Source organism: Globicephala melas, chromosome 1, assembly GCF_963455315.2.
Source record: "Globicephala melas chromosome 1, mGloMel1.2, whole genome shotgun sequence".
Taxonomy (NCBI): domain Eukaryota; kingdom Metazoa; phylum Chordata; class Mammalia; order Artiodactyla; family Delphinidae; genus Globicephala; species Globicephala melas.
The window spans coordinates 25167628-25181997 of NC_083314.1; the positions used below are offsets into that span (position 1 = coordinate 25167628).

The 14370-nt window shown below is 42.6% G+C and overlaps 1 protein-coding gene and 1 pseudogene across 2 annotated transcripts in view; both read left to right on the forward strand.

The window, feature by feature from the left end:
• Nucleotides 1-14370, forward strand: part of SMYD3 (SET and MYND domain containing 3) — a 713667-nt gene that overhangs the window by 558248 nt on the left and 141049 nt on the right. For both annotated transcript variants that reach the window (XM_030868516.2, XM_060305607.1), the window contains 2 exons: nucleotides 593-695; nucleotides 7026-7136. In XM_030868516.2, coding sequence (XP_030724376.1) covers nucleotides 593-695; nucleotides 7026-7136 — 214 coding nt within the window. The remainder of the gene's footprint in view (nucleotides 1-592; nucleotides 696-7025; nucleotides 7137-14370) is intronic.
• Nucleotides 9817-10204, forward strand: LOC132593504 (non-histone chromosomal protein HMG-14 pseudogene; annotated as a pseudogene).

Consider the following 14370-nt stretch of genomic DNA (forward strand, 5'->3'; position numbering starts at 1 on the left):
CCCCAGATGGAAAAAAAAAATGTGCCTCCAAGGTAATAAAATGACTTGGCCACGGCCCAGAATGCATGAGGGTCTCGTTAGCGAGATAAACCTAGCGTTCTGTTGCAGAGGAAGTACTCCTAATTATTCTTTAGTGTAGTTGTGCATGTTCTCGTGAAGGTGGCAGTTCCTCCAGAGGAGCTTGACAAATGCGGTCCTGTGTGGGAAGCTCAGTGGTGTCTTGGCTTTAACTGCCGTATCCCATTATCCCAGAAATTATTCCTTTGCAGGTCAGTTTTTTTCCCCATCTTCATGTTGGGTTGCCTTACTGGCTGGTATAATGAGACAACTACCTCCCCTCACCCATCCCCCAGAAGGACTCAGAATGTTTTTATTAACAAACTTCCCTAATGAGCTCCATCTTGGGGAGCGTTTCACTTCACAGGAAGTGGGCTAGAGGCCCCAGAGCACTCAATCCCTGGTACACTGTCAACCTTACCTGTCCCCCTGCCCCTAAGCTAAAGTGTTTTTTGCCCACAATAGTCATTATGTTTAGATATTTGACTCCATCTACTGGGCCACGATGGTCTCTCCTTTTTTTTCTTTCCTGCAGTATGTCTTTGCTCAATCACAGCTGTGACCCCAACTGTTCAATTGTGTTCAACGGACCCCACCTCTTGCTGCGTGCAGTCCGAGACATTGAGGCCGGAGAGGAGGTAAGGAACCCGTGTTTCCCACTGGCTGGCCTCCTTTTCCATCAAAGACCCTCTCAGCAAGGCCCTGCCCTAAAGCCAGTTGTGCCTGAGGGGCAGCTTTTCATTGTCCTTCTGCCAAGGAGAAGATGTATAACACCTCTACCCAGCGACTCATTTATCCATCACCTCTCCCAGATTATAGATGAGCTAACGTTTTTTTTTTAATCACCATTTTTCTGGATGATGACAGTTCCTGTTGTATGTATGTGGGGGAGAGGTGTGTGTGTGACAGAGTGTGTGTTTTGTGCGTATGACAGTTCAGCGGCCCCTCGCATCTCTGCAAGTGGTCATCTTTCCATAGGCAGGGAGGGCAGCCCAGCTTGTGAATGAGATCCCAAGGGCTTACTGATTCCCAAGGTCCCTAATTGCATTTCAGAGGTGACTCGTTTTTACCTTCGTGTTAAGAAAGCAAACGAGTTTTACTCTTTCAGGTTGTCGTTGGACCTTTACAAACCTATCAGCGTCAGCATCTCTGGGTAACTGTCGAGGCAAAGATGTGAAGGGAATAGGGGACAGGAAGTGTGACCTCCAGCAATGAACTGGCCTTGACCCTTCCAGTTTTACAGGCTGCCCAGCCAGCCTCTTTTGATGAGAGGAGCCTTCTCAGAAGTCCGAGGTCTCACAAGACAGCTGCAGGTGGGCTGCTCCAGGACTGCTGAACCTGATCCTGACAGGGTTTACACAGTTACTACCCAGAATTCTGGGTTATAGATATTTACGCTTTTTAGAACCTAGTTTCCTTCTACCTTCCAATTTGCTAAAGTGGATATTTATTGCAAGGAAAACAGACCATCATAAGCTTTTATTGCACTTATGCAGCACTCAGCCAATAAAACCTAAACTCAGAGGTACCATATTTTATGTAGACAGGGATTTGGCTTTGATAAGACTCGGTCCAAACTGATTTTCAACTGAATAAGCTGTCTCTTATACAGGCACTTACTGAATTTCCAGTTTTTAGGATCAGTGTAGTTGGTACACTGGGATACCTGTCAACAGTATATAGAATTTAGATTTTTTTCCTTGGGTCCTATGTGACTTCAAGGCAGGTAAGAAGGGGGGACCACTATCCAATTTCAACATTTTGGGAGCTGAGGGATGGCTGCCTTTTGATAATGATGGTGGTGGTGGTGTTCTACTAAATTTAAAAAGAAAAGGTAACTTGACAAGCAAACAGAAAAACTATTGGTAACAGTTGGACTTTTCAGAAACAACAAAGAAATCTCTTTATATCTTTTTTCCTAGGCTTGGCTGCCAGTTCTTCTCCCGGGTTGTTTTTCATTTAGTTGAAAAAACACTGTCTTTTGGTGCTTATTTCATGTCCTTCTCTTTCCATCTCTGGAGCAGCAAAGAGAGGATTCTCCCTATAAGTCCTTTTTATACCAGCTTGTTCAGAAGATAAATTTCTTTCCCCACCATTATACATGTCTTGGTGCATGACGTTTTCTCTGCGCAGTTGCTCCCCTTCTGTCTGCCCACCATTTCTACCTGTCTTAACATTATACACCTCTCAAGGCCCTCTCAAACATCATGTCTTCTATAAAGCGTTTCCTGATTTCTCAAATTAAAAGATCTTTTCTTCTGAGCTCTCTCTTACAGTGGTTATTAATATTTCTTTGGCACTTATTCCAGCTCTTTTGGTGACTTCTCCACTCAGCTGTGAGCTTCATGAAGACAGGCAGTTGTGTCTTACTGTGTCTCCTTTAGCACCTAGCACTTGGCCTTACAGCCCAGGAGGCATTCAGTAACACTTGGTTGGGTTGACTTTCTGTTAAATCGAGCATACATGGTGTAAAGACCAGCAGTGTTTCTCACTGAGGGCGCTGTTGGCATCCCGGATGGGACAGCTGTTCGCTGTGTACGACTGTTGCATCAGTGAGGAACTCCCGTGTCTAGTCCCTGCTCACTTCATGCTTGTAGCCACCGCAGTACTGAAAATACATCCTGCACACTTAAAACCGGCCCCCTGTGGTAGAGGTAGTGGAGAGGGAGAAAGGACATTCTGAGGTTAATTAAGAGGGACAATTCCTTTTTACTGTGCAGATATTGGCTTTTGTGAAATTGGATAAAGAAGGAAATGTAGAAGTTTTGTATTATAGCATCAATTTTGCATTTTGGCTTTATTGCTCATTAGGGCGCCCCCAGTTTTAAAATGTGCTATTTGGGATGGAAGTACCAGAATGCAGGCTGCACAAGAGAAGACTGGATAGCGCCTGTAATATAGAAACTCCTCAGTCTGTATTTGTTGAGTGAATGAATGAGGTTTGCTGGACACAAAACCAGAGGTGGAATAGAACCTTAGACCCATTTTGAAGCTACCACCAATCCTCAGGTGTGTCCCATGGGCCCCGGAAAGAAAGTAACACGAAAGCCAGCGCATTGCCAGTTTGAGATGAGAACATTTCAAACCTCAGACAAGGAGACCTGGAAAATGACACAGGGTTCCACCATAACAGAAATTTCTTACCTTTGTTTCTCTCCACATAAAGTCATCCTTTGGACTTTTTGGACCACTTCCCTTCATACCAGCACCACTTATAACACTTCGCTGTTTAAGGATTTTCACTGTGATGTTGAGTTCTGGGACTGTTTTGTGTCTAGCAGGGGGTAAGGGCTGTTTTTTGTTCTGTTTGTTTGTTTGTGGGGGGTTTTGTCTCTCATTCAGTACCTCCTACCAAGAGATGTGTGTATTATAGTTTAAGTCGTGGCTCACACGCTGGGTTGCCGATGGCTGTCTCTTCTGGGTTTTGTTAAGCTACGAAACACATGTTATCAGCTGACAGTCTTCAGGAACGTGGATCATGGAAGAAAGCTGGACAGTCCAGGCTTCCTGGTTTTGCCTGGTTAGAGGAGCTTGTAGCTGTTACAAATAATGCCACTGGGTGCCGGTGTTTTCTGGAGCCACAGCAATTGAGAGAAATGTGATCTGCACAGTTGAGCACATATCAGTATCCCCAAGTATCGGTTTTCATCTAAAATGTTTTGGGATCGTAACGGTCTTTGTCTTCTCCCAGCCATCTCTATTTGCTAAGTCATGTAACAAATTCACTGCACGCTTACTGGTATCCTGTACTGGGGTGGGCGTTGGGAATACAAAGATGAGTAAGACCTTACCTTGCCTTCAGGAATTCAAGGTGTAATTGAGGAAACTGACACAGAACAGAACACAATAATAGAATATGAAAACTAAAATAGTGTAAATGGGCACAGGGCTTTCTAGAGGTTCAGAGCAGGGACACTCGAGTGGTGGTAAGGATCAGGGGTGATGGGAGAGGATAAGGAAGGCTTCCAGAGAAGTGACTCCTAGACTTTTAAAGGATCCAGCGAGTTAAAGTTGGCTAAGACAGGGGCAGGCATTCTAGACAAAGACACAGGGGCGGGGCTTCCCTGGTGGCGCAGTGGTTGAGAGTCCTCCTGCCGATGCAGGGGACATGGGTTCATGCCCCGGTCCAGGAGGATCCCACGCCATGGAGCGGCTGGGCCCGTGAGCCATGGCCGCTGAGCCTGCGCATCCGGAGCCTGTGCTCCACAGCGGGAGAGGCCACAACAGCGAGAGGCCCACATACCGAAAAAAAAAGACACAGGAGCCAGGGACAGAATGGTGAATTCAAGGAACAGGAAGCTGTTCACATCAATAGACTGACAAATTCAGTTGTGACCAGCGGATGAGGGAATATGCAGGGACCAGACCAAGCAACCCACGGGGGCCTTATTGAGGATCTCAGTTCACCTGAAGGATCTGTAACAGTGCCTGGTATATAGGAGGCCCTCATTAAATATTTGTTGGAAGGGAGGGGGACAGGAAATGGGTCATCACTGAAGAGTTTAAGCAGAGGAACGGCACGATGAGTTTTTCCGTGTGTAGGCAAGATTGGGAGAATGATGCATAATCCAGGCAGGAGGTGACAGTGGCAGCCTGAAGACGGGAGATTCAGGTGGTGGCTTGTGATGGGGGATCTGAAGAATATATCTATAAGCTAGAATTAGCAGAATTTGGAAATTGACTGGCTCTGAGGGTGTGACAAAGAGAAGAGACATGAATAACACTCAGGTTTGACTTTAAAGACAGGGAGGATTTTTCAAAGTCTATTTTCAATTGAGGGCCAGTATTAGAAAAATTTATAACTGTGACAATGTAATTCGAGAAACGAAGACCAAGTCTAATTTTAACTTGATCTTATTATCCACTCCAAAGTACATAATGAGAAGATGGGCTTCTGGGAAAAGGGGTTCACTTTGCCTTGAAATTTTCAAGTAAGCAACAAATTCAATATCCAGCAAATACCTTTCATGATATTACTCTAATGTTGGAATTGATTTACTGCATTTTCCATAAGAGCTGCACTAAAACGGCAAAGCCACGGTCAGTAGCATTAATATTTTAATGCAGTTTTGTTCTTTGCCATTAAAACATCCACTGATCAATGGCAAAGTTTCATATAGATGTTCCCACTAAATGAGCCCTACATTTAGTGAGCAGATTCTCCATTAAAACTAGTGAGTCAGCGAGTCTTTAATAAAGGTTTTTATCTTTGGTTGATAAAATGATTTAGCTGTCATTACTAGTTAGTAATCCGGCTTTTTTTTTTTTCCAAAAAAAATATGAATAAAAACGTTTTTGCCGTTGAGACCTTCAGCTTTGATACAGTGTATTTTTGCAGACTTCAATGGTGTGAAAGAGGCATGGGAGGAACTGGACATTCTTCATTGGAGGAGGCGTATTTGAGCCAAGCCTGAAGGAGGAGGGAATTCTGAATAAGCTGAGAGTGGAGGAAAGGGCGTTGGCTGGTAAAGGCCAACACCATACACGTTGCATGGCGTGCCTCGTTTCAGCGGGTAGCGTTGTACATAATGGTGACAGATGGTAGGGTGTAGGGAGAGATGGCGGAGTCTAGAAAGGCAGACAGAAAATCTTCTGGGGAAGCCTTGCGTGTCCTTATCCTATAGGCAGGGAGAAACCATCAGAACTCTTTGCATAGAGAAATGACATGATCAAATATGAGCTTTAGGAAGATCTCTCTTAAAGCAGCCTAGAAGATGCAATGTAGACTGACGGCAGCAGGGGGGCCAGTTAGAAAGCCATTGCACAGTCCAGGTCATGGTTCCAGGCAGTTACAGAACACTGAGGGAGCCGTAGGAGTCTCTTTTTGGGGTTAAATGAAATAACTAGTCTCCTGTTGCCCATTCACTGCCTGGCATGATCACTCATGAGTTTTGGCCCTTGTAATAGACTCTTAGGTCTGTCAAGCATATTTTTCTGGTGTGACAGGCCCTGGATTTGTCGGCTTCACACTGGGCCCATTGTAATCACCCGGTAAGTACTACCGATTAATCTGAGCCGATAGCTGGGGCTGATGACTGAGAGCCATTGGGCTGGATTGAGAATTAGGGTCCTAGAGTTAACCCAAAAGGGAACACAGAGATCAGTGCGTTTTACCGTCTCACCTCATGTAAGGAAACTGGGCCTCTGAGAGCCTGATAATTCAAGATGAATGTGTATGCTGCCCCAGACTTCCTAACAGGCTGTTTCAAAAAGTGTGCTTAGAAATCGGTTATTTGGAATTTAAGAGGAACTTGCCTGATACGGTGGCCCTTTGTACCTCAGAGGCAGCCTGGCTTCAGATCATGAGGCAAAAGAAAGATTTAGGGAATTAAAACGTGGCTGTGGTCTCAGTGGCAGGAACCCAGTTGTTACGGACTATTGCTTAGCGTGGGCTTGAGACAAAAATAAATAAATAAATATATTGTACAAATAAATAAATAAAAGCCTCACAAGTAAGGGAACTGTCTCCTAAGTTCCAAGATTCCAAATCTGGTTGACCCTAAATTCCATGAAGCAGCTTTAGGATTGATTAGGATTTAAGAGCAATCTGGCTACAATAATCTGCCACCCATTTGATTGCCAGGATAAATTTGGCTTCTCTGATTGCCAGTGGTTACAAAATTTATTACCAAAACTTAGTAATATCCAACGTATAACAGCTCTTGATATTTTACTGTTTGGTGAATAAAAGATAAGGTGCAAAAGCATATAGAGTTAATGAGCCCAATTCTTTAAAATAAATATATGATACGCGTGTGTTCACCACATAACAAAGACTGGAAGGTAATGCATTAACAATTTTACATGTGATTATTTGGGTGGAGAGACCATAAGTTGTACTCTCTCTTACTTACACTTTTTGGTGTGCGATAAAAACGTGTTTTACTTTAATGATTCACAGTAATAGCCATTGGTTAAAGAAAATGATCGCAGCAGCCGTGTGACCCCTCCCTCTCTGGCCTCCGCAGCTCACCATCTGCTACCTGGATATGCTGATGACCAGCGAGGAGCGCCGGAAGCAGCTGAGGGACCAATACTGCTTTGACTGTGACTGTCTGAGATGTCAAACCCAGGACAAGGTATGTTGTGTGGAACCAGCTTGGAACACCTCCTGGGCAATGTCTGCGTGGTTTTTCAGAGAACTCTGCTTTTATTTCATTAATCCAGAAGTAAATGACCCTCAGTGCATAGCAGGAAACAAAGGTAAATAAAATATGCATATGTTTTATTTCCTGGAACTCTTATCACCCAGCAGACAGTAAGAGGTTTAATCTCAGGTAAGGATCCATGGAGTTTAGAGTCTAGAGGGAATGTAGGTGTAAAGCATGTAATTAAAAGGACACTGAATGGGCTTCCCTGGTGGCGCGGTGAGAGTCCATCTGCCGATGCAGGGGACACGGGTTCGTGCTCCGGTCCGGGAGGATCCCACATGCCGCGGAGCGGCTGGGCCCGTGAGCCATGGCCGCTGAGCCTGCGCGTCCGGAGCCTGTGCTCCGCAATGGGAGAGACCACAGCAGTGAGAGGCCTGCGTACCGCAAAAAAAAAAAAAAAAAAAAAAAGGACACTGAAGGACAGAGTGCTATTAGAGCCTGCAGCAAGAGGGTTAATTATGTTATGATTGGTAACAGCTATTGCTCAGTAGAGAACATCTCAAGTTTTGTCTAGTTTTTTATTTCTTTCAAATTTCTTCTGTAAGCCTTTCTGCTGCACTACTTTATCAGATGGTGACCACTTATCTAGCAGCTTTTACTCTCTGAGAAATGAAGAAGATCCAAAATAAATGCCATAAAGATCAAGAATAAACTTTTCTCATATGAATCTTATACTTTCCTCACATTGAACCTATTTACTCTTAGTTTGCACACAATCAGGTTATCTAATGAAATCTTAACTTTTGTAGAGTGTTTTACGTTTGTTGGAATTCTTTTGTAATCATGATCTCGTTTGAACTTAATACTCATAAATTAAGAAACAGAACTCAGAAAGGTTCAGAAATGTGCCTCTGGGAGGGGATGAAGGAAAAGTGACAGCACCAAGTCTTAAACACATTAGCTTTTGATAAAGCTATTGCTCCCTCCCCTGTACCACAACTACCTGTGACTTCTGACACTGACATCGATGGAGAGAGGTAGTTGCTTTCACTGCATGCGAAAGGACCCTGAGCTCATTCCAAAGATGCAGGAGTTAGTGATCATGATTAGTTTTTCATTAAAAAGAGCTTTTAGAAAGAAGTGAACTGAACGGGAAAAGTTGGACCCATTGCTAATAGCTCCCCAAGATTCAGTCCACTTTAGTGCTCCTGTTTTGCAGTTCACAAACATTCCAGGCATCATAGGGGATCCCCTGGGATTCCTCCTCAGATTACAACCTGGAATGGCAGGGAGCAAGCTAACTTCCCACCAGCATCCTTGGTTGGGAATGGGAAGGTTTTTGGATTTAGTGCCTCTTACATGCCATCATATGGCAGACCCTCAATTTTTTTTTCTTTGAGTAAGTGATGGTTTTATTAAAGCTGGGGTCATGTTCACTTTTGGCTTATTGTTACAGTTGAAATCTGGGCTAAAATAGTATATTAGGAAAGAGTTTGGCTACAAATAACAGATAACCTGACTAAAACTGGCTTTAGTAGGTGTGATGTGTTTTTCTCAAGAATTCTAGAGAAGCAGTCCAACATGGGAGCAGCTACTCATGGGTCTCATCACAGACCCAGAATCCTCCTGTGTTCCTCCTTAGCTAGCCCTAGCATATGCTTTTGTCTTCATGGTGCCAGGATGACTGCTGCCCACAAGCCCTAGTCAGTGCATCCAAGCTCTAGACCAAAAAAAAAAAAAAAAAAAAAAAGAAAGAAAAGAAGGGGTAATAAAATGCAAAGAACAAAGGGAAATCCTCCTAGGGATTTCCACTTATATCTTATGGGTCAGAGCTCTGTCACATCCTACTGTAGGTGTAAAAGAGGCAAGGAAACAGAATTTTAGCTTTTCACTAGAAGAAGACAAGGGAGAAGAAAGCTGTGGATAGCTTTTCGGTAGCTGATCTACAGTGTCTATCATATCCGTTAAGACCGTTTTCTTTATTCCTTTGAGTTCAAAGTTCATTTGAGATAGGATTGTCCAGAGAAAGAGAACCAACAGGGTGTGTGTGTGTGTGTGTGTGTGTGTGTGTGTATGTGGAGAGAGATAGAGAGAGATTGATTGATTGATTGTAAGGATTTAGCTCATGTGATTGTGGGGACTGAGAAGTCCCAAAATCTGCAGTTGGCAGGCAGGAGACCCAGGATTGCTGATGGTGTAAGTTCCAGTCTGAAAGCTGGCAGGCTGGAGACCCAAGAAAGCCAGTGTTTTGGTTTGAGTCCAAAGACAGGAAGAAACTGTTGCCCCACCTAGTCAGGGAGGAGGAGTTCTCTCTTACTAGTGGTAGGGTCAGCCCTTCTGTTCTTTTCAGGGCTTCAACTGATTGGGTGTGGCCCACCCACACTGGAGAGAGCAGTCTGCTTTATTCAGTCAATTTATCCAAATGTTGATCTCATCCAAAAACACTCTCACAGATACACCCAGAATAATGTCTGACCAAATGTCTGGGCACCCTACAGCCCAGTCAAGTTGACACATACCGTTAGCCATCACAAATATTGTGTTAGAGGTAGGCCAAGCTATATAATCAAAAAAGTACTTGAGGGTGGGAGGAGTGGCAGCATCCCGCTTTGGGAAGGTGTGTGCAGTAGCCCACAGGCACCTGGTGCACACCTGCCCAACCATGATGATGCCCAAGAGGAAGGTCCACTCCACAGAGCGGGTGGTGAATGTGGAGCCCAAGAGGAGATCAGCAAGGTTGTCAGCTAAGCCTGCTCCTGAAAAAGTGGGAATGAAGCCAAAAAAGACAGCAGGAAAGGATATACCTTCAGACAAAAAAGTGCACACAAAAGAGAAAAAGGGGAGCAAAGAGAAAACAGGCCGAAGTGGCTAAGCAAGAAACTAAAGAAGATTTACCTGGAGAAAATAGAGAAACTAAAAATCAGGCGAGTCTAACCTCTGACAAAGCAGGAGAAAAAAAGCCAAGTCTGATTAATATCATCTACTATGTCTTATCAGTGGCCCCTGTCTCCCTTCTTGCATGATCCAGAGGAATATTTTTATCAACTATTTTGTGAATGCAAGTTTTTTTAGAGGCTCTAGAAACATTTTTAAGGAGGGAATCCCACATCCTCACATTTTTTAAGTGTAAAGGGTTTTTTTTAAAGAGGTGAAATCATTTGCTGGTTGTTTATTTTTTAGTACGACCAGAAAATAATGGGATATTGAATAAGGAGGCTTTGATTGTCTTGGGTGTCAGCTTAACATTCCATAGATGGGGATTAGTTATTATATCTTATAATACAAAGCATACCAAATGGCAATTTGGAGTCACGTTGTACATTTACTATGTCTTGGACATTTTAAATTACTTCCATTCCCATGTTGTTTTTGGTAGAATTGTTTCCTAAAGAAAACTACCCCTTGACCTTGGCTGTCCCTTTCAGAACTGTGTGCGTTCCATAACATCTTTGGTCTTGGTAGTGCAGTCTTCCTAATAACTTTGGTAATGTATTGCAAAAGATTAAAAATGTGAGTATGTAATGTATACGATATTAAATTGTGAATTAGTGGTATTTATGATGTAACAGCTTAACAGTATTGGAAGATATTGGTACTTGATATCCTATTAAGGAAAATTTGCCTTCAAATTTTAAACTGGAAAGTCACTGGAATAACTGTTTAGAAAAGTATCACAACTACGTGATTTTTCAGATTTTAAGAATTATGTACAAATTGAAATGTCTGTGTACCGATCCTCAAAACCACCAATAAAATCTCAATTCTGAAAAAAAAAGTGCTCAGTTACTCTGCTGGATTCCAGTCCATTCTGTATCTAACAGACTGAGTGATCTTGGGCAGGTCATTCAGCCTCTCTGATTTGCTCCATCGTCTGTAAAACAAGGGAATTAGACAAGATGGTCTTAAGGCCCCTTCCGGCTCTATTATCCCATATTTCTGTGAAATGTTTCCTGGTGGAAATGAGTAGGATATCTATTTAGATGAAAATATAAACTTGATTTCAGTTAGTTCATCAGTTATATTTTTGAGTTTCTATTTATCTGAGAATTTTGTTCTATTCAGTGATATAAACATCCCTTCTGAAATCTCTATACTGTTGCTTTGATTTGCAAAAATACTACAGAGGTAAATTCAACTTAGCCCATCCCCAAAAGAGCATAAATTAAAAATTAGTTCAAAAATTAAATTGACTTCAGTTCCTAGATTTAAAGTTTTCAAGCTTATTTTTCCGTTTTTCTTGGAACCTAGAAAATTCCTCTCAACAGGTTTCTGCATCAAGCAATATTTATTACGTGACACATCTGTATGTTAGGGGACTTGCGTGGTATCATGTTTCAGGAAGGCAAGAGGCCTTTTAATAACAGGTGTAATTTGCATTTATGGAGTTAGTTGTCGTTTGTAATCAGCAACAACTTAATTTCTGGAAGAAATAAAACTTACCTTCTAGAGGAGGTTTGGGGATGATTTGGCTTGCGCGGGTCAGAATCCAAGGCAATAGAAGCAGAACAGACCAAATAGAATTGATCGTTTCCATAAGTTTGTGGATGGTACATAGTGCGCTTCCTTGAATGTCACATGCTTTATTGCAAAAAAAAAGGTTGTATTTACTTTCTTTCCTAAGCCTGTCACACATGATCCTTCTTTTAAAACGCAATGTCAGTCAATTTACTCACAGCCCTCTTGCCTCATTCCTAGTTTATTGAAATAGCCCCTAATTGGTCACCTGGCACTCAATTTCTTTCCTTTCATCTCTTTTGCACACTGTTTTTGAGTAAGTTTTCTGAAAGAGCACTATTTCCATGCCGTTGTTTGCTCAGAATTTTTAAAATATTCAACATTATCCCTAGTCTTCAGGATAAACTTCAGACTCTTAGCTTGGCGTTCAGTGTCCTGCAAGTCATGACCCCAAGACCCAGCCTATATTTGTTTCTTTTTTTCTCTTTTCCTTTTTCCTCTCTTTTGCAACTCGTTTTACCTAAATTGTTTTATCTAATTATACAATTTCCCCACCCAAAAGATTCTGAAGTGGCTTACAGGCACCCATGCACACATATACACATATATGTATCAATATATACCTGTATATGCAATACAACAACAATAAATTTTATATTGACTTGTGAAATAAGAGTGGCAAAAAATAAGATAAAAGCAGGTTAGAACCCAGAATGCATGCCATATGATCCTATACGGTGACAAGAAATAAATCACAAATTTACTTTAAATTTCTCAGCAGCCAAAGCTAAAGACTAATTTCGAAATGCACAGTAGCTGGAAGACAGGACACATACGTGCTCCTCAGCTGCAGCAGTTTCTCCTGGAACTGAGGCCTGAGGCACTCACCAAGGGTCCCACTGAGACTGAATGAGCAATATCCTTATCAGAATCCGCAATGACTTGAAGAGCTGATTTTTATAATATTCTTCTGTGTGGTTGATTGACATAGTTTCACATTATAACTTAATAAAAGAAGTAAGGAAGGTGAAAGTTTATGTAATCTATGTTCTCATCTCTCTGATGGTTTACTTCATTCCAAGACTAAAACTGAGACTATATAGAAGAAAGCAAGAACTGCATGTCCTTTAGGTAATCCTTCCTTATTTCTTGTAGTCTTTTAAGTTTTTAAAAAAATTTTTATTAGGGGCTTCCCTGGTGGCGCAGTGGTTGGGAGTCCGCCTGCCGATGCAGGGGACGTGGGTTCGTGCCCTAGTCTGGGAGGATCCCACGTGCCGCGGAGCGTCTGGGCCTGTGAGCCATGGCCACTGAGCCTGCGCGTCCGGAGCCTGTGCTCCGCAGCGGGAGAGGGCACAGCGGTGAGAGGCCCACGTATCGAAAAAAAAAAAATGTATTAAAGCTATACATGTATACACTTTGAGAAGTCAAAGTACTAGACCCAAGTTGAAAACTTTGGTACATTCTCTCCTGCTGCTGCCTGAGTCCTGCCCCCCAGAGGGTGCCCCCTCTCAGCTTCTGGTATTTATTCCATGTTTCTAAAACTAAAGTTCCCTTAAGGCACATCCTAGGGATTTTTTTTTGCTATTGGGTTGGTTTAATGACTATTTTTTATTTCCAGGATTTCAAATTTGCTTTTTTCCCCCCATATCTTCCAGTTTAGGTTTTATTTCTACCTGTTTCTGTTTCATAATTTCTTATTCACTTCCAATGCATACTCCTCTGTTATTTATCTATTTGAGCATCCTCATCATACTTCAAGTCTTGGTCAGTCAGTGCTATAGTTTATTTTACTGGAGTGAAATTGTGTTGATTGTTGATTTTTGTCGGTTATCTTCCTTAGCCTTGCATTTCACTGTGTGTTCTGGAATTTTGTATGGCAGGCCCATTTTTAGTGGAAAGTTTTTCTTTATTTTGTTCCTTTTTCCTCCTCTCTGTGCATCTGCTCTGTCTGGTAGCTTTGCACTTGCCTCCCTCAGGCTCCTCAGGCCCCAGTTCAGAATCCAGACTTCATGGCATTTGTAGGTGTTGCACCACAGCAATGTTGAGGCTATTGCAGACCTGGTTACTTAGGCAACAGGCATCTGACTCCTTACCTGGAGAGACTCTATCTGTGCCTTCTAGCCTTTCCAGGTCCAATAGTTTCTATAAATGTTTATCCCAAGGAAACGTGTCATCAACCTATATTGTCAGCCTCTTTTTGTAACCAGGGGAGCCTCACCTCATCCCCTGCCTTTAAGCTTTAAAGCAGACTCTACTCACCTTTCTTCTGTGAACCATTTTTATCTCTTTTAAGCATTGGAACTGAACTCGTGCCTGTGACTGCCAGCTTCTAGACCGGAGGCCCTGGCTTCGGCTTTGCTGAGGGCTCTGCGTTTCTGTTCTGTTACTGGTCCAGGGAGAAGTTTATCTTGTTTTTGAATTAGTGAAGCCACTTTTGGTTTTTCTTTTTATATTTTACTCATCATTACTATGGGTTTGGAGTAGAAGAGAGCACCTCCAAGTCTGAACTTACAACATCTTGTTGGAAGCCTGCTGTTCGCTTTTCGTAGCTAAGAATTCAAGTCTTTGGCGGCAGAGGAAAATACGAGGATAAACAATGATCTAATTCTCCTGAGGGCTTCCAAGCATGTGTGCACTTTTACCCAGTACCTGCCTGTCTGTGGAGCAGAGATCTGTGTCTTGTATCCCTGGGCCTTCTTTGGAGGGAGAGTTGAGTAGAATCATTCTGAAAATGTATCCATTTCAAAAACAGTTTAATAGGAGGAAA